Source organism: Aotus nancymaae, unplaced genomic scaffold (genome assembly GCF_030222135.1).
Source record: "Aotus nancymaae isolate 86718 unplaced genomic scaffold, 86718_ANA_hifiasm-v0.15.2.pri h1tg000041l, whole genome shotgun sequence".
Taxonomy (NCBI): Eukaryota; Metazoa; Chordata; class Mammalia; order Primates; family Aotidae; genus Aotus; species Aotus nancymaae.
The window spans coordinates 18,556,472-18,580,929 of record NW_026988455.1 but is presented as its reverse complement, the minus strand read 5'-3'; the positions used below and the strand labels follow the sequence as shown (position 1 = coordinate 18,580,929).

The 24,458-nt window shown below is 44.3% G+C and overlaps 1 protein-coding gene across 1 annotated transcript in view; it reads left to right on the top strand.

Annotated features, from left to right (window-relative positions):
- Positions 1-1,110: 1,110 nt before the first annotated feature.
- Positions 1,111-24,458, top strand: part of ZNF367 (zinc finger protein 367) — a 28,690-nt gene continuing 5,342 nt past the window's right edge. Inside the window, exons 1-4 of the mRNA XM_064361543.1 lie at positions 1,111-1,856; positions 19,659-19,809; positions 21,094-21,213; positions 23,238-23,376. Of these exons, the coding sequence (XP_064217613.1) occupies positions 1,449-1,856; positions 19,659-19,809; positions 21,094-21,213; positions 23,238-23,376 (818 nt within the window). The 5' untranslated portion in view covers positions 1,111-1,448. The remainder of the gene's footprint in view (positions 1,857-19,658; positions 19,810-21,093; positions 21,214-23,237; positions 23,377-24,458) is intronic.

Genomic DNA, 24,458 nt, shown 5'->3' with positions numbered 1-24,458 from the left:
CAGGGCCCTGGGAATCTGTATTTCCAAGAACAAAACGCAGCTCCCCAGTCTACATCTAGCGGGTAGGAGACTGGGCGCCCCCTCCAGCCGGTCCCCCATTGCGCCCTCCGAGCCCCTCCCGGGCAGCGGTCGGCGCCCGCCAGGCGGGGCAGGGCTGGGGCAGGCAGAGGGCACCAGGGCTCTGCGCGTCCCGGCGCGAGGACCGGGACGCTGCCGGGGAGGTGGGGGCTGCGCAGAGCGGGCGCCGGCCCGACCCCCGGAGGAGCCGCTGGGCAGAGCGGGGTCGCCAGGGTGGGGGATTCCCGAGGCGACTTCCGGGCATCGGTCCAGGGAGAGAGCGGACACTCACTCACTCGGCTCTTGTGTCCTCCGCGCCGTAAGCGGCACGCGGGGACTTCGGAGGCCACTTCCCGAACTCCCCTCTTTCCACAGATAGGGAACCCGAGGCCCACAGTGGGCAAGGAGTCAGAGCGGCGCTGGCAGGGCTGGCTCACAGCGCTTCCAACAGCTGAGTAGACGAACTCCATTAAGAAACCAAGCACGCCGGGTGCCCACCAGGACCTCGGGCAGCAGAACCTCCGGCCACCGGGCTGGTGGAGGGGCGGGCACCGGGCCCCCAGCCCTTTAAACTCGCTGCGCGCGGGAACCGCAGCCCAACAACCAACGGCGGGTGGGGCCGAGCGGGGTGCGCGCTCTGCCGCCCAAAGATCGCACCGACCCCGCCCCGCCGCTGTCCAATCAGCTGCCCTCTTGCCGCCCGCCCAGCCGCCCGTCTCCCCGGCCCTACGAACCACGCGGAGGGAAGGCGGGGCGCGGCGAGGCGAAGCGGCAGGCGGGTGTGTCCCGGCGAGTGCGGACGCGGCGCGCTCCTGGAGTTTCGAAAGCTGTTGGCCTTCGAGACAGAAAAAAAATATAAGAGCGGCGGCCAATGGCGAGGTGGGAAGGACCCGCGCGCAGACCCGGCCCCGCCCCCGCCGGAGGGAAAGAAGGCTGGGCCTGGCCATTGGCTCGCAACGCCTGTCACTCGTTGGTGCGACCAGCGGGCAGCGGCCTCGCGGTGACTGGTTCCGCCCAGGCGCGAAATGTAACGCGGGAAAAGCCAGGGCAGGCACCGCGGCGGCAGGTTGTTATTTTTGGGGGCTCAGCGCCGGGCGTCCTGCTTTCCTGTCACCGCAAGGGCCGGGCAGTCCGCTGCTTCCCGCGGTTGCAGCCTGCGCTGCGGAGTACAGAGAGCGGAGGGCGCGCTTGACCTGGGGCCGGGGTCCAGCCCTGCCCGCCGGTGCCGGCCGCTCAGCTCCTTAGGTGGCCGCTGCGCAGGATTCCGGGACACGTCCGTCTGCAATGAGCCGGCAGCACTGAGCCGGCGACTCGGAGCAGAGCGAGCGAGGGACAGAGCGGTGCTCAGGGGTGCGGCCCGGGGCCGCCGGAGCTGCGGGTCGGGCCGGGCGATGATCCGGGGCGTGGAGGCGCCTATGGCGGAAAACCCGCCGCCGCCGCCCGTCATCTTCTGCCACGACTCCCCGAAGCGGGTGCTCGTGTCGGTCATCAGGACGACCCCGATCAAGCCTACGTGCGGAGGGGAGCCGGAGCCGCCGCCGCCGCTCATCCCGACCAGCCCCGGCTTCAGCGACTTCATGGTGTACCCGTGGCGCTGGGGCGAGAACGCACACAACGTGACGCTCAGTCCCGGGGTCGCGGGGGCCGCCGCCTCGGCCGCCCTGCCCGCCGCCGCCGCGGCCGAGCACTCTGGGCTTCGGGGCCGGGGCGCGCCCCTCCCTGCCGCCTCGGCCTCCGCCGCCGCCTCGGGAGGTGAGGACGAGGAGGAAGCGAGCAGCCCAGACAGTGGCCACCTCAAGGTGAGCGGCGCGGGCGGGCGGGGCACAAGGCAGTCGGGGCCAGTTAACGGCGCGGCAGGCGGGGCAGACTTGAAAACGCGAGGTCGATCTGGCCACGGCGGGGGTTGTGGCTGACAGGATGCTGACGTCACTACCGCGCGCCAAAAAGCGGCCCCCCAGCCGGAGGGGAGGGCGCTGTCACGTGACAGGCGGGAGCGGCGCGGGAGACAGTCCTTGAGGCAGGTGCAGTGGGCGGGAGCGCGGCCCGAGGTCGCTAGGGAGACCGGGTCAACGGCCGCTGCCATTCTCCCGGCGGGCTGCCGAGTCCTCAGTTCAGACAGAAAGGGAGGGGGATGAAGGCCTTGAGTAGTTCCACCGAGTGCGGGCGGGAAGGGAGCGCACAGTGTCTGCTCTATTACTGCAGATCGCCCTGGCCCTGTTAAAAGATACCCTGCAGAGACAGCCGAAGAGCAGGAAAGGACTTCGGGGCGTCTTCTGCGGCTGCAGTTGTGCCTTCGCTGCCTTTTATTTATCCAGCATACTACTTGCTAGGTGTTGAGAGCACATAGTGGAATGGGACGCTAAAATTGCTGGCAGTCTCAGACTGCTTAAAGCTGGGAAGGTTGTGACCGCTGGTTCAAACCTACATTTTTCAGATGAGGCTGCTGAGGCTTAGAGTGATTAGTGAGGCGACCTCCCCACAATCGCACAGCTCGATAATGGGAGCGCCAGGACTAGGTCGAGGTTTTGTGACTCTTCGTTCTGCCTATGTTTGGGGGTGCTTTTCTGCTGACTTGTACTGGACTCTGTAGACTGTAAGCTCCAGGAGAGCCAGGAGTATTTCTGTCTGGAAGACCATATGACTTTAATATAATATACTCTGTAAATGCTCAATAAAGGTGCTAAAAAATATTTGTGTAACGGGTGCTAACAGAAGGTTAATATCCAGGTTCCATTTGTTAAGTGGCTGTATAAGATAAGCAATTTGCAAGACATACAACGAGTACAAAGTGGATGTCTGCATTTGTACCAGCACATGATGTATAAGTTGAAACGAGTTTGATCATTTTACATGCGGTCATAATGATGAAACTCTACATCGTTTGAGTTTTGAGGAAATGGATATATTTTATGTGGCATTATTAAATATAAAGTTATAAAACTATAGGTTTTGACACACTTCAACTCTGGAAACTGCACCTCAGTAAACATTTGAAAGAACAGAGCCTGGTGAGGTGACACATGCCTGTAATCCCATCGGGAGGCTGAGGCTGGAGAATCACTCGAGGCCAGGAGTTCAAGACCAGCCTGGGCAACATAGTGAGACCCCATCTGGCAACCTGCACCTGTAGTCCCAGCTACATGGGATGCTGAGGCAAGAAGATCACTTGAGGCCAGGAGTTTCAGGCTACAGTGAGACATGATATCACCACTGCACTTCCGCCTGGGTGACAAAGCAAGACTTCAACTCTTTAAAAAAATTGAAACTTGCTGGGTGTGGTGGCTCATGCCTGTAATCCCAGCATTTGGGAGGCTGAGGCGGGTGGATCACTTGAGGTCAGGAGTTCAAGACCAGCCTGACCAACATGGTGAAATCCTATCTGTACTAAAAATACAAAAATTAGCCTGATGTGGTGGTGGGCACCTGTAATCCCAGCTACTCAGGAGGCTGAGGCAGGAAACTCGCTAGAACCGAGGAGGTAGAGGTTGCAGTAAGCCAAGAACATGCCAGTGCACTCCAACCTGGGGGACAGAATGAGACTTCGTCTCCGAAAAAAAAAAAAAAATTGAAGAAACTAATGATAAAAGCATTGATATTGCTGAGTATTGCTGAAGGCTACAATTAGATGTATGGGTATCCTAGATATTTTTGTGGTAATGATTTATCAGTTTTAGTCTTTTTTAAAAAACACATTAGATTATGTAGTTGAATAAATAAAGGCATTCATCCACAAATTCTTCTTTAAGATTTTGCCTTTATGATTTTATTATAAATCTAGTTGTGGGTCACCCAGGAAGATTAATGTTATATAAATGAAATCTGTAGATACGTTGTTTTTGGCCTAGAACAGACTTATCCTCACTTACCCAAACATTTTATAAAAGTTGCTAACAGTGATCGTGTACCGTGGCTCATGCCTGTAATTCCAGCACTTTGGAAGGCTGAGGCGGGTGGATTATGAGGTCAAGAGATCGAGACCATCCTGGCCAAAATGGTGAAACCCTGTCTCTATTAAAAATACAAAAATCACCTGGGTGTGGTGGCGCATGCCTGTAGTCCCATCTACTTGGGAGGCTGAGGCAGGAGAATTGCTTGAACCTGGGAGGTGGAGGTTGCGGTGAGCTGAGATCGCGCTGCTGCACTCCAGCCCGGTGACAGAGCGAGACTCCGTCTCAAAAACTAAAAAAGTTGCTAACAAGATGCATAGGTTTGAACTGTATTTCCTGATGTGTACCTCTTTTCAGAGGTAAAGTATACCAGAAGTTGTGAAAAACATGTAAAAGTGAAAAGGCTGTTTTATAGTTCTGCTTTTTTCCTTTCTCATGCAGTTTTTCCTATTGTAACTTTCATAAATTATTTGATAAATTGATTTGAATGTGTCTTTCTATTGAGGAAGCAATCCACATGCAGCTCCAAAAATTCATTAGTTTAGCTTTCCCACTGTAAGAAGGGTCTGGAATATATCTTTATTTAAGGAAGTTGCTAGACTGTTTTGTGGGGCAAGAAAAAAAGAAAAAAATAAGGAAGTTGCTTAGTTTGATTTGTGGTCAATACACTGAACTTACAAAGAGAGGGAGTCCCAGCCCCTTTTCTCTGTTTTGCTTCTTTAAAGTACTTGTTCTTTATCTCCATGTGTATCATAGGTGAATTGTGCTGACCGAGGCTGCCCATTTTTGGGGAAGACAGGAGACAAGTTAACATGCTCCCAATATGCCACATAGAGGCACTAACAGCTGTGGGTTTGAGAACAACATTTGTGTTCATTTACTGTCTATTCTTTGCCACTGCTCCCAGAGGAGGTGTTAACATCTGAGTCCTGCACACCCTGTGTCAGTTTTCTCTTTGTCTTTTGTTTGTTCCTGCCCCACACTGCGTCCCTCGCCTGTGGGAACACCTACCAGCTTCTTCTGGCTGCTCATCACACGATTGCTTAGCACTGCCGGCATATAATTATATATTGTCTTATTCTGGATTGTAGAATTCTGAGAGAGAAGAAAGCAGGTCTAACTGCCTTCTGCCACAGGATGTTCCAAGACTCCCCACCTTGTCCCTGTGCCCTCTACTCAGACTGTATTTGAAGTACTTCTCCACTGTGGGGCTGGTGGGGTCTGGGTTCTCGGATACTATTCACCCTGCAGGATCTACCAGCTGCCTATCCTGTTTCCCTTTTCTGTGTCACCTGAACACTACAAACACCTAGACTGCACATACTATTACGAATAGCTGGCTTTTAAATACTTTTTACATAATACATAAATTCATACTACTTGTGAATAGTAATTTTTGAGCACCATGTTAAACCTAACATCATGTTAACTAGTAAGCACTATTTATTGCCTGGCACAGAGTAAGCATTTCATAATGTTAGCAGCAAACTAACGGGCTCTGTGTTGAGCATTTTGAATTCTTTAATTCATTTTATCTTGTTTACCTGATGAGGAATGAGAAATTGAAGAGTCCTCAAGACAAAGTTTAGTTAAGATTGTATGGTAAGTGACAGAACTGATTGGAAACTTCCAGAGTCCCTGTTCTTAGTCTCTATACCACACTGCTTCTGGGACTATCACATGTAAATGGACTTCAGGGTTTATTTATTTATTTATTTTTTGAGATAGAGTTTCATCTTGTTGCCCAGGCTGGAGTGCATTGGTGCGATTTTGGCTCACTGCAACCTCTGCCTCCTGGGTTCAAGCGATTCTCCTGCCTCAGCCTCCTGAGTAGCTGGGATTACAGGCACCCGCCATGATGCCCAGCTAATTTTTGTAATTTCTTTTTTTTTTTTAGACGGAGTGTCCCTCTGCTCTGTCTTCTGGTCTATACTTTTTTTTTTTGAGACGGAGTTTCGCTCTTGTTACCCAGGATGGAGTGCAATGGCGCAATCTCGGCTCACCGCAACCTCCGCCTCCTGAGTTCAGGCAATTCTCCTGCCTCAGCCTCCTGAGTAGCTGGGATTACAGGCACGCGCCACCATGCCCAGCTAATTTTTTGTATTTTTAGTAGAGACGGGGTTTCACCATGTTGACCAGGATGGTCTCGATCTCTTGACCTCGTGATCCACCCGCCTCGGCCTCCCAAAGTGCTGGGATTACAGGTGTGAGCTACTGCGCCCGGCCCTTGGTCTATACTTTTTAAATATTAAGCTGATATAAGTAGACATAAGACATACTACTGGCCAGGCGTGGTGGCTCATGCCTATAATCCCAGTACTTTGGGAGGCCAAGGTGGATGGATCACTTGGGGTCAGGAGTTTGAGACCAGTCTGGCCAACATGGTGAAACCCTGTCTTTACTAAAAATACAAAAAAATTAGCCGGGTGTGGTAGTGCATGCCTGTAGTCCCGGCTACTCGGGAGGCTGAGGCAGGAGAATCCCGTCAACCCTGGAGGCGGAGATTGCAATGAGCTGAGATTGTGCCACTGCACTCCAGCATGGGCGACAGAGTGAGATTCAGTCTCAAAAACAAACAAACAAAAAACTATTTATAGCTTATCTATATCTCAATTGAGGTGCTTTATAAGAGTGCACTCAATTCAATAAACTGGAATTAAAACTTGAGAAGTTGTGAAGATAGGTCAGGATGGGAAGTAGGGTTAGGAAGCATGTATCGAGTCATGGAAAGTTTGTATCTAAATCTGAATGTGAAAAGGTTCACAGCCTCTATCTGAGACCTATTTTTGTTTTCCTTCTAAGTTGTGCTTGTACCCTTTATTTGAATTCTACTTAAATAAAATGTGTCAAGGACTTTTAGGTTTTTTAGTTATATTACTAAACACTTTCAAAATCACTAATCTACATTCTAGAGGTATGGAGATTATTTTTTAAATTACATTTACTAAGGTATGCAAAAGTATTTTGGCAGTTTAATTTTGTGTTGCAAATCGTCAACAGTCTTGACAAGATCTGTCCCTTAGCCTACAGGTGCACCTGGCTGCTCATGAGTGTAATTGTCTGAAGATGCCTAGAAACATGGTTTTCTTATTGTTAAGGCCAAAAGGAAGAGGGTCCTCTTTAAGTAATGTTGCTTATTTTAATATGTATTGTTAAAAGATGGTTTTTATTCATGTATTTAGCACATTATATGATTATTTGTCTTGTCTTACTTTCTCAGATAAAAGAATGCACTTATTAGCCAGGCGTGGTGGTGCATGCTTGTAGTCCCAGCTACTGGGGAGGCTGAGGCAGGAGAATCACATGAACCTGGGAGGCAGAGGTTGCAGTGAGCCAAGATTGTGCCACTGCATTCCATCCAGCCTGGCAAGGATGGAATGGCATTCCATCCAGACAGAGCAAGATTCCGTCTCAAAACAAAAACAAAAACAAACAAACAAAAGAATGCACTTAGCGAAACCCTTACCTGTATATGGCCAGTATGTTGTATTATGCTGTACCCTTCAGCACTCTATTTGTCATTTGGAAAATATAAATGTGTTGCTGGTGGCGGAAACAGTCTCAGAGTTGCTAGGAGGCAGCCATATGGTTAACTTTTTTTTTTTTTTTTTGAGATGGAGTCTTGCTGTGTCACCCAGGATGGAGTGCAGTGGCGCAATCTCCGCTCACTGCAACCTCCGCCTCCCGAATTAAGGCGATTCTCAAGTCTCAGCCTCCCAAGTAACTAGGACTACAGGTGTGCATCACCATGCACTGATACTTTTCATATTTTTTGTAGAAACAAGGTTTTACCATGTTGGCCAGGCTGGTTTCAAACTCCTCACCCTCAGGTGATCTGCCCGCCTTAGCGTCTCAAAGTGCTGGGATTACAGCTGTGAGCCACTGCGCCTGGCCAGTTTTTATATTTTTAGTAGAGATGAGGTTTCACTGTGTTGGCCAGGCTGGTCTCAAACTCCTGGCCTCAAGTGATCTGCCTGCCTCGGCCTCCCAAAGTGCTGGGATACAGGTGTGAGCCACCATGCCCTGGCCCATGGTTAACTTTTAATGTTTTCCCACTATTAGACATGCTTATTAATAGTAATAGTTAATCTTAAGTTTTTGACGTTAACTAGTCAGTTACTTCAGATTGCAAGAGTCAGCAGTATGTTCTTGCATATTTATTTGTTTACTTGTTTTTTATGTTTTTGAGACAAAGTTTCACTGTCAGCCAGGCTTAGTGCAGTAGCGCTGTTAGGGCTCACTGCAGCATTGAACTCCCAGGCTCAAAAGATCCTTCCACCTCAGCCTCCTGAGTAGCTGGGACTTCAGGTACATACCACATCTGTCTATTTTTTTTTTTTTTTTTAAGACGGGTTTTGCCATGTTGCCCAGGCTGATCTCAAACTCCTGGACTCAAGCAATCCTCCCGCCTCAAATTTTCAAGTGGTAGGATTACAGGCATGAGCCACTGTGCCCAGCCTTTCTTACATATTTAAAAATACGAATTTTTACATAGGGTTTTTTTTTTTTGAGACCTTTAGCAAGCAAGACTTGAGCTAAGTGTGGCTACTGAGGATCACAGCCAAGGAGTAAAGAAGATGAAAGAATTTGATGACCACCAATAATTGCCACAAGTTGATTTGTTAATTTGTACTTTAGTGATAAGTCATGGTCTTTTTAGGATCTTGCTAATTCCTGCTTCATTATACATGGGAATTTCTTGAGGAATTTAGTAAGGATGGGAAAAGACATCAGTTATGTACCTCTTTCTGCATTCTTGGTATCAACAAATAACTGATGACCTCTTTGTTTCATCAACAAATATTTGTTACTAACACAGAGTCAGTTAGCTTAGGCTAAAAAGCAGGCTGCAGAATGAAACCTCAAGATGGCAATCTCAGCCTCATCGTGGCTCATGTTGTATGTTCTGGAAAGGGTAACTACAGGTGTGTTCCTATTCTGTTCATTGTAGAACCTGAAGGAATCTTTCCAAGCTGGGACAGATGGATCTCAAAGCAGAGAGAAAAGAGAGATAGTAGAAGCTGGGTGATTTATGAGGAAAATAGGTTTATTTGGCTCATAGTTCTTCAGGCTTTACCAGAAGCATGGCACCAGAATCTGCTTCTGGCAAGGAACCTCAGGGAGCTTCCAGTCATGGCAGAAAGCAAAGGGGAGCAGGTTTCACATGGTGCGAGAAGGAACAAGAGGGAGGGGGGAAAGTGCAGGCTTTTTTTAACAGGTCTAATGGTAACAGTGTGAGCAAGGACAGCATCTAGAAGTTCATGGGGGATCTGCCCTTATGACCCAGACACTTCCCACTAGGCCCTGTCTCCAATATTAGGGATCAGATTTCGACATGAGATTGGGAGGGGACAAACATCCAAACCACACATGCTATTTTCACTCACATTTTATTGGTCAAAGCAAGTTATATGGCTAAGTTCCACTCTGGACCCACAGTGAGAGGGGCAGTGAATGTTTTTGCAATAATGTCTGCCACAGTGCCTTCTCACATTTTAAAAACTGTGGTTAAAAACCCCATGATATTTACCACCTTAACCATTTTTAAGTGTACAGTACAGTAGTGTTAACTATACATAAACAGTTATGCAACAAGTCTCTAGGTTTGTTCCTCTTGTAAAACAAACTCTATACTCACTAAACTCGCCTTTCCTCCCTCTCTCTAGTCCCTGGCAACTGCCCCTCTTATAAGAGTTTGATGACCTCAGATACCTCATATAGGTGAAATTATGCAGGGTTTGTCTTTTGTCACTGGCTTGTTTTACTTAGCATAATTTCCTAAAGATTCATCCATGTTATGGCATATGGCAGGATTTCCATCTCTGAAGGCTGGGTAATACTCCATTGTTACTCACACACTGAATCGGTTAGTTAGGCTAACTGTATATAGCACTGGTTATCCATTCATCAGTCAGTGGACATTTGGGTTGCTATCGATTGTGAATAGTACTGCAGTGAACACAGATGTGCAAATATCTCTTTGAGATCCTGTTTTCTTTTCTTTTGGATGTGTAGCCTTCCCACATCTGTTTTTTTTTTTTTAATTAATTAATTATTTATTTTGTAATAGAGTTGGAGTCTTGCTTTGTTGCCCAGGCTGGTCTCTTAACTTTTGGCCTCAAGCAACCCTATCACCTCAGACTCCCAAAGTGCTGGGATTACAAGTGTGAGCCATTGTGCCTGACCCCACATTCTTAATCATTAAAAAAGTTAACTGTAATGGGTAATGAGAATTTATACTATCAACAAAAAACATTTCTTCAGTAATTAATAATTTTTAGGTGTTTCTGTTTAGTACACTGCCTGTATCTAAAGACTAAAGGAAAAATAGGTAAAGACTCCATTAATCTTTTGAAAACTTTCTATAGACTTAGAAGTGTACAACTAAGTTGAATATTCATGGTATAAGACTGAAATCAGGTCATTAAGTTGTGCTGAATATAGATTTTATTATCTAAGGATATTCTTAAAACATGATTTATCCTAGAAGGTAACTCATCCATGTAGGGATTGAACTTTTCTTTCAATGTGAAAATTTGATTGAAGGGAATTTTGCCGTAGCTTTTTATTATCTGTCAAGGTTTCAGGCTGATGTTTAAGGCTTTGGGAAGACTTTGGGTTTTGATATTGAAAGCCCACGCCTGTAATCCTAGCACTTTGGGAGGCCAAGGTGGGTGGATCATGAGGTCATCCTGGCCAACATGGTGAAACTCTGTCTCTGCTAAAATACAAAAAATTAGCCAGGCATAGTGGTGTACGCCTGTAATCCCAGCTACTTGGGAGGCTGAGGCAGGAGAATCGCTTGAACCCAGGAAGCAGAGATTGCAGTGAGCCGAGATCCCGCCACTGCACTGTAGCCTGGCTACAGAGTGAGACTTGTCTCAAAAAAAAAAAAAAAAAAAAAAGAAAGAAAGCCCTAAAAGCATCTTCATTTTAGATGTAGTTGTACATGATCCTTTTATGTTTTTTTTTTTTTCATGTAACTTGTATGTGTGAAAGTTATCTTAACTGGGGAACAAAGTTTATTTCAAATAATGTTTATTTTATATTAGTTTTAGCTGTATAGAAAAGCTGTGAAGGTAGTACAGAGAGTTCCCATAAACTGTACACCCAGCTTCCCCTGTTAGCATCTTACTCTAGTGTGGTACATTTGTAAAAAATTAATGAACCAATATTGATGCACTAGTATTAACTGAAGCCCATAGTATATTCAGATTTCCTTAGGTTTTTAATCAGGGTGAAATTACATAACATGAATAATTTTGAAGTGTACAATTCAGTGACATTTAGTACATTCACAATGTTGTACAAGTTCCAAAACATTTTTATCACCTCAAAAGAAAACTCAATTTATTAAGCCATGATTCCCTGTTCCCTACTATATGCAGACTTTGGAAACCAACAACCTACTTTCTGTCTCTATAAATTTACCTACTCTGGAGATTTCATTAAATGAAATTATATAATATGTTGCATTTTGTGTTTGGCTTCTTTTTTTAGCATACTGTTTTTTAGGTTCATCTACTTTGTAGCACATATTGTTTTCATGGCTAAATAATTCCATTATATATGTATACATATTTCATTGTGTATGTATATGTGTATATATATGATATTGATACAAAACTCTCAAACTTTTCCACAGTGGCTGAGCCATTTTACATTCTCATCAGTAGTATATGCTAGTTCCAATTTCTCTGCATTTTTGAGAAAAAACTATTTCCTACTTATTTTCCTTTTTTCCCCCCATTATAACCTAGTTGGTGCAAAGTAGTATTGTGGTTTCAATTAGCATCTCCCTAAATGATGAATGATTTTGAGCATCTTTTTTTTTTTTTTGAGACAGAGTCTTGCTTAGTTGCCCAGGCTGGAGTGCAACAGTGCGATCTCAACTCATTGCAACTTCTGCCTCCTGGGTTCAAGTGATTCTCCTGCCTCAGCCTCCCTAGTAGCTGGGATTACAGGCAACCGCCATCATGCCCAGCTAATTTTTGTATTTTTAGTAGAGATGGGGTTTCACCATGTTGGCCAGGCTGGTCTTGAACTCCTGACCTCAGGTGATTCACCTGCCTCAGGCTCCCAAAGTGCTGGGATTACAGGCATGAGCCACCATACTAGGCTGATTTTGAGTATCTTTTTGTGTATTTGCTGGCTATATAACTGCATTTGTTGGCCGTATAACTGCTTTGAAGAAATGTCTGTTCAAGTCATTTGCCTATTTTCTACTTGGATTTTTTTGTGATTTTTGTTGTTGTTGAGTTGTAAGAGGTCTTTTTATATCCTTTATACTAGAACCTTATCAGATGTATGGTTTGCAAATATCATCTCCCATTCTGTAGGTTGCCCTTTCATTTTCTTCATGATGTCCTTTGGTGTTCAAAAGTTTTACGTTTTGATTCAGTCCAATTTATTTATTCTTTTATTGCTTAGTTCTTGGTGCCATATCTAAGATTCCATTAAAAACAAAGTCATGAAGATTCATCCCTATGTTTTAAGAATGTTACAGGTTTTTTTTGTTTGTTCATTTGTTTTTTTTGAGACAGAGTCTAACTCTGTTGCCCAGGCTGGAATGCAGTGGTGTGATCTTGGCTTACTGCAACCTCTGCCTCCTGAGTAGCTGGGACTCCAGGCACACGCCACCCTGCTCGGCTCATTCTTTGCATTTTTGGTAGAGATGAGGTTTCACCATGTTGCCCAGGCTGATCTCATACTTTTGGGCTCAAATGATCCACCCGCCTTGGCCTCCCAAAGTGCTGGTATTACAGGCATGGGCCACCGTGTCCAGACAAGATTTCTATAGTTTTAGTTCTTATATTTAGTTCTGTGGTACATTTTCAGTTAGTTTTTGTATATAGTGTAAGGTAGGGGTCTAACTTTATCCTTTTGTGTGTGGAAATCCACTTATCCCAGAACCATTTGTTAAAGAGACGATTCTTTATTGAAAGTTCTTGGGTCCCTTGTTGAAAATCAGTTGGCCTTTCACGTGTAGGTTGGTTTCTGTACTCTCAATTTCGTTTCATTGGTCTATATGTCTTTCCTTATACCCTTACCACACTGTCTTGATTACCAGTGCTTAGTAGTAAGTTTTGGAATTGGGAAGTGTGAGTCCTCCTGTTTTGTTCTCTTTTTCAAGACTATTTTGGCTATTTGGAGCCTCTTATAATTCCATATGAACTTGAGGATCACCTTTTCCATTTCTGCCAAAAAATAAAAAACAAAACTGGAATTTTAATAGAGGTTGCATTGTGCCTGTAAGATTGCTTTGGATAGCATTGCTATCTTCAATATTAAGTCATCTAATTCCTGAACTGTATCCTATAAACATTGGTATGTTGTGTTTTTGGCATTATTTGTGTCAAAGTATTTTCTTTATTCTCTTGTGATTTCTTCTTTGACCCATTGGCAATAAAGAGTTTGTTGTGCTGGGTGTGATGGCTCACGCGTGTAATCTCACCATTTTCGGAGGCCGAGGCGGGTGGATCACGAGGTCAGGAGTTCAAGAGCAGCCTGGCAATGATGAAACCCCATCTCTACTAAAAATACAAAAATTAGCTGGGCGTGGTGGTGTGCACCTATAGTCCCAACTACTCGGGAGGCTGAGGCAGGAGAATTGCTTGAACCTGGGAAGTGGAGGTTGTAGTGATCTGAGATCATGCCACTGCACTCCAGCCTGGGTGACAGAGCAAGACTGTCTCAAAAAAAAAAAAAAAAAGAATGTGTTATTTAATTTCTATATATTTGTTCCTGTTTTCCTTCTGTAAAGTTTCATTCCATGTGGTCAGAGAAGATACTTGGAATGCTTTCAGTCTTTTAAAATTCATTGAGACTTGTTTTGTGCTCTAACATATGGTCTATGTTGGAGAATATCTTTGTGGATCTTCTGCCTAGTTGTCTTATTCATTATTGAAAGTGGGGTATTAACTGGGCACAGAGGCTCATGCCTGTATTCCCAGCACTTTGGGAGGCCGAGGTGGGTAGGTCACTTGAAGCCAGGAGTTCAAGACCAGCCTGGCCAACATGGTGAAACCATGTCTCTGCTAAAAAATACAAAAATTAGCTGGGTGTGGTGGCATGTGCTTGTAGTCCCAGTTACTTGGGAGGCTAAGGCAGGAGATTTGCTTGAACCCAGGAGGCAGAGGTGCCATTGAGCTGAGATTATGCCACTGCACTCCAGCCTGGGCGACAGAGCAAGATTCTGTTTCAGAAAGAAAGAGGCTGGGTGTGGTGGCTCTCATGCCTGTAATCCCAGCACTTTGGGAGGCTGAGGCAAGCAGATCACCTGAGGTCAGGAGTTCAAGACCAGCCTGGCCAACATGGTAAAACCCATCTCTACTAAAAATACAAAAAAAAAAAAAAATCCAGGCATGGTGACAGGTGCCTGTAATCCCAGCTATGGGATCCTGAGGCAGGAGAATCGCCTGAACCCAGGAGGTAGGGGTTGCAGTGAGCCAAGACCGAGTGCACTACTGCACTCTAGCCTGGGTGACAAGAGTGAGATCCTGTCTCAAAAAAAAAAAAAAAAAAAAAGAAAGAAAGAAAAAGAAAAATCAAAGAAATAGGGGGCTCTGGCTGTTTTTGAACTATTTCTCCCTTTTGCAGGGGGCTCTGTTCTTAGGTGTATATGTATTTATAAATGTTACGTATTTTTGTCTTTTCACTTTTTTCTTTTTTTTTAAAAGGAGATAGCATCTTGCTCTGTTGCCCAGGCTGGAGTGCAGTGGTGTGATCATAGTTCACTATAGCCTTGAACTTCTGGGCTCAAGTGATCCTCTCACCCCAGCCTCCTGAGTAGATGGGCCTATAGGCACACACCACCAATCTGGCTAATTTTAAATTTTTTTACAGAGATGAGGTCTCACTTTTGCCTAGGTTGGCCTCAAATTCCTTGTTTCAAACAATCCTCCTGCCTTAGCCTCCCAAAGTGTTGGGATTACAGGTATGAGCCACTGCACCCAACCCTGTCCTTTCACTTCTAATCTATTTGCATTTTTGAATTAAAGTGAGTCTCTTGTAGATAGCATACAATTGGATCATGTTTGTTTGTTTTTAAATTCATTCTGCTAAATGCTGCCTTTTAATTAGAGTTTAACCTATTTACATTTAAATTATGGATAAGGGAGAACCTCTGCCATTTTGTTACTTGTTTTCTACATCACACCTATTTTGTCTCTTAATTTCTCCACTAATACCTTCTTATGTATTTAACTGATGTTTTTTGTAGTATTCTATTTTCCATTCTTTCTCATTTTCTTTTTTAAATCTTCTTAGTGGTTATCCTGAGGATTTCAATTAACCTCTTAAACATATACTTTGAATTAATACCACCTTAGCTTTGATAGTGGATAAAAACTCTACTCCTATGTAGCTCTATCTGTAAGGTCTGTTCTCGCTGAGTGTAAAATGAAGAAACCGAGGCCAGCACGAAAATAATCCAATGCGAAGGGTTTTATTCAGGCTCCCGGGTGAGGTTCTGCGGCCCGACAGGAGGGGCTGGAGAAGTCACGTGGACTCCTCTCAGAGGTGGGGTTTTATAGGGAGTGGAGGCGTTTGATTGGCTGTGCCCAAGGTGAGTGGGACAAAATGGCGGGGAGTGGGGCCCGGATGGAACAAAATGGCAGGGAGTGGGGCCCAGATAGGACAAAATGGTAGGCAGGGAGTGGGGCCCAGATAGGACAAAATGGTAGGCAGGGAGTGGGGCCTGGATGGGACAAAATGCTATCAGGTAGGTCCTGGCGGGGCTCTTTTTCCCCGGGCTCCCGGCGGGGGGAGGGGGGAGGGGGGTGTGTCCGAGCTTCCCACAAGGGAAGGAGGTGTGTCCGAGCTCTCTGTGAGGGAGGGGGGAGCGTCTGAGCTCCTAGAGAGGGAAGGGGGTGTGTCCAAGCTGTCCAAGAGGGAGCCCAGCTCTCCGTGAGGGAGCGGGGAGCGTCTGAGCTCCCGGCAAGGAAGTGTGTCCAAGCTCCCGGCGAGGGGAGGGGATGTGTCTGAGGTCTCCGTGACACAACCAGCCTTACACTATCCATCCCTTTCTTTAGCTTGTGTTTAAGTTGTTGCTGTCACAAATTACAAATTGTTGTCCCATTAACATGGATTTATAATTTCTTTTTATATTTTTTGAGACAAAATCTCTCTTTGTCACCCAGGCTGGAGTGCAGTGGTGTGATCTTGGCTTACTGCAACCTCCGCCTCCTGGGTTCAAGTGATTATTCTGCCTCAGCCTACCAGGTAGCTGGGACTACAGTTGTGTGCCACTACTCCTCGCTAATTTTTGTAGTTTTTTTTTTTTTTTTTTAAGAAGAGACAGGGTTTCACCATGTTGGCAGGCTGGTCTTGAACTCCTGACCTCAGGTGATCCACCTGCCTTGGCCTCCCAAAGTGCTAGGGTTACAGGTCTGAGCCACTGCATCTGGCCATAATTACTGTTTTATGCATTTGGCGTTTGTCTTTTATATAGGAAAGATAAAAATGCAATAATTCTGGCTTTTGTATTTATGTAGTTATCTTTACTAGTGTTCTTTACTTCTCCACATAGCTTTGAATTACTGTCTAGCAGACTTCTATTTTTGTGTAAAGAACTCCCTTTAGCATTTATTGTAAGGCAAGCAGATTTATTGGCAATGAACTTTGATTTATCTAGGAATGTCTTGATTTCTTTATTGCTTGAAGGATTGTTTTGCTGGGTATAGCATTATACTTTTTCCTTTCATCACTTTAAATATGTCATCCCACTGTTTTCCATAGTTTCTCCTGGGAAATCAGCTGTTAATCTTTTTTTTCTTTTCTTTTTTTTTTTTTTTTTGGAGACGAATCTTTCTCTGTTGCCCAGGCTGGAGTGCAGTGGCGGAATCTCGGCTCACTGCTACCTCCGCCTCCTAGGTTCAAGCAATTCTCCTGCCTCAGCCTCCTAAGTAGCTGGGATTACAGGCACATGCCACCATGCCTGGCTAATATTTGTATTTTTAATAGAGACAGGGTTTCACCATGTTGTTCAGGCTGGCCTTGAACTCCTGACCTCAGGTGACCCACCTGCCTCGTCATCCCAATCAGCTGTTAATCTTACTGAGGATCCCTTGTGCATAATGTACCACTTTCTTTTCTTTCTGAGACCCGGTCTTGTTTTGTCCCCAGGCTGAAGTGCAGTGGCACAATCATGGCTCACTGCAGCCTTGTCCTCCCAAGCTCAGATGATCCTTCTTCCTCAGCCTCCTGAGTAGCTGGGACTACAGGCATGTACCACCACACTCAGATAATTGTTGTATGTAGAGATGGGGTATCCCTATGTTTCCCAGGCTGGTCTCAAACTCCTGGATTCAAGTGATTCTCCTGCCTCAGCCTCCTAAAGTATTGGGATTACAGGCTTGAGCCACGGTGCTTATCCAAGTCACTACTTTCTTGCTGCTTTCAGGATTCCTTTTTTCATTTGACAGTTTGATTACAACATGTCTTGGTGTGGATCTCTTTATTTTTCTTGAAGTTTATTGAGCTTCTTGGATGTTTAGATTTGTGTTATATCAAATTTGGGAAATTTTCAGTCATTATTTATTCAAATATTCTTTCTTCCCTTTTCTCTCTTGCCTCTGTGACTCCACTTAACACGTATGTTGGTATGCTTCATGGTGTTCCATAGGCATCTTAGACTCTGTTGATTTCCTTTCTTTCTTTTTTCTTTCTGTTCTTCAGACTGGATAAATTCAACTGACCTATCTTCAAGTTTGCTGATTATTCTGTCAGTTCAAATCTGCCATTGAAACCCTCTAGTGAAGTTTTTTTGTTTGTTTGTTCTAATTGTAGTTTTCAGCTCCAGAATATCTATTTGGTCCCCCTTTTTTTTTTTTTTTTAAATAATTTCTGTCTCTTTGTTGGTTTTCTGTTTGTTGGGACATTGTTCTCCTGGTTTCTTGTCATTATTTTTTTCACTTTTCCTTTTTTGTTTTTTGAGATAGGGTCTCACTCTATTGCCCAGGCTGAAGAGCAGTGGTGTAATCATGGCTCACTGCAGCCTTGACCTTGCAGGCTCAAGTAATTCTCCCACCTCAGCCTCCCAAGTAGCTTGGGAGAAGTGCCACCATGCCTGGCTAATTTGTTTTTATTTTTATTTCTTGTAGAGGGGGCGTCTTGCTATGTTACCCAGGCTTCTTGTTATTCTTTGTCCATGGTTTCTGTTAGCTTGTTGAACATATTTAAGACAGTTGATTTAAAATCTTCGTCTAGTAAGTCCAATGTCTCTTCTCAGTCTCTTTCTGTCAGTTTCTCCTGTGTATGTACCATACTTTTTAAAATTTATTTGCATGCTTTGTAACATTTTGTCGAAAACTGGATGTTTTGAATATTATAATGTGACTCTGGAAATGAGATCCTTCCTCCTGAGTTTTTGTTGTTTGCTGTGAGTTGTAGTTGTTCAGTGACTTTTCTAAACCCTTTCTAAATTCTGTGTTCTTTGCTGTGCTTGTTCTCTAAAGTCTCTTTCTTAGCCTGTGTTCAGCTGGTGCTTTATTTTCTGTTTTTTAGAGATGGGGTCTCACTTGCTCAGGCTATAGTGCAGTGGCATCAGGACTCACTGTAGCGTTGAACTACTTCGCTTAAGTGATCCTCCCACGTGAGTCAGTGGGATTATAGGCATGAGCCACCACTAGTGTTTTGAGAGATTTTTTGAATACTTAGAGCCTCCCTCTGCCACCTCCCAAAAAAAGAGTAGAAAGAAGAGAAGACAACAACCTTCTCCTAGTCTTTGCAGAAGGGCTGTGTTGGGGGACACTGTCATTGCTTAGCTCTGCTTACAGCTCTGCCCTAGCCTTCATTTCTTGCTTGTGCTGAACCTAAAGTTCAGCTAGAGGGTCTTTTCAGATCTTTTCTGAGCGTGCTTCCTGCCCTGGGCATATATGCATGACTTTCTAAATTCCTAACTTTAGTATAAGTGGACATTGTTGAATGCCCTAATTTCCAAAAGAAATTTCCAGCTTTTCCTCTCAGGCTGTTAGTATGTCTGTTTCCCTCAACTGAAATCTTTTACCCCAGGTGGCTGCAGATTGTTATTTGCGGTACAAGGTTTTTGAGCAATCCCCTCTAAATAGACCCCTCTTTGCCCTTTTCCAAGTTAGGGAAAACAAAGGCAAACATATTATGTCAGTCCTTCAGGTAACCTTAAGACTCAAAACAGGGAAATGCAATTCTTTCAAATAAGTTATGTTCTCCCTCTGGAAGCAGGGACGAGGGAGTAGGTTCCTAGAATGAGAATGCAGACTGCTGTCTTCAAGACTGCCACTGGGGAAGGGAAGGAGATAGGGCAAGTGAACATGCGGCCAACCTTTTCTACTGTTTTTAGTTGCTTTTTTTATTAATTCAGTTAGCTGAGTTGCTATAAATGTATTTTCTGCAGTTGTCACAAAGCCGATTGTGGCAGTTTTTGCTTGATTTTTCAGTCATCTGTGGAGGGATGGGCTGTTAAGAGTTAATCTACTTCACCATTTTCACTGACTTCCCTTAAGAAAGACTTTTCCTTTGTTTTTAGAGACAAAACAAAAATGTTTTGTGCTGTGTTGCCTCGAACTCCTGGCCTCAAGTGATACTCCTACCTCAGCCTCCTAAATAACTGGGACTACAAGTGTGTGCTGCTGTGCCCGGCTCCCAAGAAAGATTTTTAAAAGTTATATTAAGATATGTTGCTTTGATGAGTAGAGTTCAAGAAATTATATTAATGTTTGCAAAAATTGTCAACAGGATGGAATCCGACGTGGTAGACCCAGAGCAGATACCGTCCGCGATTTAATAAATGAAGGAGAGCATTCATCCAGCAGAATCCGTTGTAACATCTGTAATAGGGTATTTCCACGGGAGAAATCGCTCCAGGCTCACAAAAGGACTCATACAGGTAAGTTGAGCAAATTTTATAGAGACTGGCAGAAGTAACACTTTTTTTTTTTTCTTTTTTTGAGATGGAGTCTCGCTCTTGTCCTCCAGGCTGGAGTGCAATGGCATGATCTCAGCTCTCTGCAACCTCTGCTTCCCAGGTTCAAGCGATTCTCCTGCATCAGCCTCCCGAGTAGCCAGGATTACAGGCGCCCGCCACCATGCCCAACTAATTTTTGTATTTTTAGTAGAGATGGGGTTTCACCATGTTGGCCAGGCTGATCTTGAACTTCTGACCTCATGATCTGCCTGACTCGGCCTCCCAAAGTGTTGGGATTACAAGTGTGAGCCACCGCTCCTGGTCAGAAGTAACACTTAACTGAAAGCTGATTTGAGGTTGGGTAATAAATTGTTAGTTGGCTTATATTTTCTTACATTACTGCTATTAGTTGTGAAGTTTTCTAAAAAGGAGGTATAGTCAGTTTCTTTTTGGTGAAGAGTGGTGGTCTACAAATACTGGTTCCATGTGATTCCTCAAGTTATGGTAATTAACCTAGATATCATAGTCATGTTATTGGCAAATTTAGTTTTATCCTCTGCCTACCTGAATTTTACTTGATATGCTTTTATCTGTGTCATTGTTAAAATTCATCTGTAGGCTAAAAACAGTTAATTGTCAAGTTTTTAATAGAATTTCTAGAGTCTTCAGTGTGCTATCAGAACGTTTGACCTAAGCATTAAATCTGTGGTGAACTTGTATGGTAGGCAGCCATCCCAAGATTATTGTATGTCTTTATTTGCATATGGAAATTATAAATACCACTTAGCCAAAAAAAAAAAAAAATTATGTATAGAGGGCCCTTGTTCTCGCTATAAAGTTGGCCCCAAAGGAAGGAACCTTTTACTTCATCTAATAGTTTACAGGTGAGGAAACTGAGGTGCCAAAAATCCAACTACTGCTGGCTTACAATCAGTCTCTCATACCTTTAAGTAAAGAGCTACACCGCCCTGTACAGTAGCCACTGTGACTCCTGAGCACTTGAAATGTGGGTAGTCTAAATTGAGATGGGCAGTAAATATAAATATAACCTCAAGGCCTAAAGAATAGATCGTGCTCCCCAGCAGGTAGCTGCTTGGTGCCACCCAAGTGCTGCCGTTAGCATTTCCACCTGCAGCTCAGTTGCAAGCATGGCATGTTTTATTGTTACTGGGAGTCATGACCTATATAAAGGCTGATTCTCTCCCCATCACCCTCCTCTTCTAGCCTTAGTGTCTCAGATATAATATCTAACATCTATTTACTTAGGTGAGAGGCCTTATCTGTGTGACTATCCAGACTGTGGAAAAGCCTTTGTTCAAAGCGGACAGCTCAAAACACATCAGCGTCTTCACACCGGAGAGAAACCTTTTGTTTGTTCAGAAAATGGTATGGTGTTAGAAGTTAAGTTTATGGAATAACTAGTTGTGACTTAACAGTTAAAATATCTTTTCCTTGAATTTTTTTTGGGGGAAAGGTTTTTTAATATAAATTTTATAAAACTTTATAAGTTTTCTTCTTTGATAATTGTGATCCATGCTGAATTCCTCGGAAATGATTGGTTTAGAAAATTTGTTTGTTTTGATTTTTGTGGATACATAGTAGGTATACATATTTATGGGGTACCTGAGGTACTTGATACAGGCATGCAGTGCACAATAATCACATGGCAAATGGTCTCTCCATCCCCTCAAGCATGTGTCCTTTGTGTTACAAATAATCCAGTTATATGCTTAAGTTATTTTAGAATGTACAGTTAAATTATTATTGACTATAGTTACCTTGTGCTGTAAAATACTAGGTCTTATTCATTCTTTCTATTTTTTGGTACCCATTAACCATCCCCACCTCCCCTCATCCCCCAGCTCCCCTTCCCAGCCCTTGGTAACCATTGTTCTACTCCACTCTCTATCTCCATGAGTTCAATTATTTTGATATTTAGATCCCATAAATAAGTGAGAACAAATGATGTTTGTCTTTCTGCGCCTGGCTTAAGAAATGATTGATTTTTAAATAATCTTTTTTAATGAAACCTTAAAGGCAAATAAAAATACTATATCCAGTTGCAGGCAGTAGAAAAATCTGTTAAAGTAAATACAGCCTTTGGAGTAACATTTTAAACTTTTTATTTATTAAACTGAAGTAAGCATATTATCCTAACTGATTTTCTTAATCTTTTATCAGTTTCTAAAGATGCACATTTTTATGCAGTTACAGCATATTTGAAATTTAGTGCAGTCTGTCTTGTTGCTCTGTAATTTCCTTGATTATTACAAATGTTGCAAAGGTCTGCCAACTTTTCATCTAGCAAGTTTGCTTAAGCCTATACACAGTGGTTTCCTCTATGTTGGATAATGAATATTTATTTAATTTTTTATTTTTAATTGTTTTGAATTGGAGTCTCACTTTTCGCCCAGGCTGGAGTACAGTGGCATGATCTCGGCTCACTGCGACCTCCGCCTCTCAAGTTCAAGCAATTCGCCTGCCTCAGCCTCCAGAGTAGCTGGAATTAAAGGCGTGTGCCACCATGTCCGGCTAATTTTTGTATTTTTAGTAGAGATGGGGTTTCACCCTTTTGGCCAGGCTGGTCTCAAACTCCTGACCTCAGGTGATCTGCCTGCGTTGGCCTCCTAAAGTGCTGGGATTACAGGCGTGTAATCCTGCCTGATTCTCTCCCTATTACCGCGCCTGGCCTGAATATTTAATTTGTTTTTTAAATGTTCTTGTTACCAGCAAAGCTGAGGGGAATGTTTGCACACTTTTAGCTTTATTCATCTTTTTGTTGCTTCCTTATGATAGATTCCACAAATAGAATTCCTGGGTCCAAGGTTTTGAACTTTTTTTTTTTTCCCCTAGATGGAGTCCTGCTCTGTTGCCCAGGCTGGAGTGCAATGGCTCAATCTTGGCTCACTGCATCCTCCGCCTCCCTCTCGGGTTCAAGCAATTCTCCTCCCTCAGCCTCCTGAGTAGCTGAGATTTACAGGCACAGGCCACCATGCCCAACTAATTTTTGTATTCTTAGTAGAGATGGCATTTTGCCACGTTGGCCAGGTTGATCTCTTAACTCCTGACCTCAAGTGATTCGCCCACCTCAGCCTCCCAAAGTTCTGGGATTACAGGCATGAGCTACCATGCCCTGCCATTTTGAACATTTTGAATTCATGCTAATAAACCACTTTCCAATGGTGTTGGACACACATGGCCATGACTAAAATGTGACTGTCTTCCTGTCCCCGCTTTGGCATTGATGAGACTGTGCTAAGGCTGGTTTGCTTGTTTTCTCCTCCAAATTATAGATCCTAAATTTCACCATGTTAATTTACCTTTCTGGATACCAGTGAAACTGAATGTTGTCCACATGTCTGTGTGCTGGATGTCCAGATCCTGACAGGTGCTAACCTTGTGTTTTGAAGGCTGCCTGAGCAGATTCACCCATGCAAATCGCCACTGTCCGAAGCACCCCTATGCCAGGCTGAAGAGAGAGGAGCCCACGGACACGCTCAGCAAGCATCAGGCTGCCGACAACAAGGCCGCGGCCGAGTGGCTGGCAAGGTCAGGAATGCTGCCTTTAGTCCACCATAAAGATGCGTAGCATGGGCTTGGGCTATGTTGGGGACTTGGGCACTTCTGTCATTTTAAATAAGCTGTATCTATACACATTTTGTAACGTAATTAGAAATGACCTCTGATTTTCTATAAAATTGTTATGAGTGCTATTAGCATCTTAGAATCTGTGTGTGATAGAAAATTACAATATAATTAGAGTGCCCAGACCACAGTTCATTTTAAAAGGAAGAGTTTTCCCATTTTGAAAGAATTTTTTTTTTTTTTTTTTTTTTTTGAGACAGAGTTTTGCTCTTGTTACCCAGGCTGGAGTGCAATGGCGCAATCTCGGCTCACCGCAACCTCTGCCTCCTGGGTTCAAGCAATTCTCCTGCCTCAGCCTCCTGAGTAGCTGGGACTACAGGCGTGCGCCACCATGCCCAGCTAATTTTTGTATTTTTTAGTAGAGACGGGGTTTCACCTTGTTGACCAGGATGGTCTCAATCTCTTGACCTTGTGATCCACCCGCCTCGGCCTCCCAGAGTGCTGGGATTATAGGCGTGAGCCACCGCGCCCGGCCTGAAAGAATGTTTTATGTGTATTATGTTTCATTTGTCATGAATGCTACCCCTCTTCATTTTCTTTATGTTAGCATTAGCTATGTGCCAATTAAAACAGGGATAGACAGCTGGGCACAGTAGCTCACACCTGTAATCCCAGCACTTTAGGGGGCCGAAGTAGGTGGATCACCTGAGGTCAGGAGTTCGAGACCAGCCTGGCCAACATAGTGAAACCCCATCTTTGCTAAAAATACAAAAATTAGCTGGGCAGTAGTAGTGCGTGCCTGTAATCCCAGCTACTTGGGAGACTGAGGCAGGACAATCGGTAGAGCCTGGGAGGTGGAGGTTGCAGTGAACTGAGATGGTCCCACTCCACTTCTGCACTCCTACCCTCCAGCCAGGGTGACAGACTGAGACCCTGCCTCAAAAAAAACCAGGGATAGATGTTAGTGGTTCTTCTTCGGTGAGGTTCCAAAGATACCAACTTAATTTTTTCCAATGGCAACAAAGGGGCCAGTATAAAAGAATTTC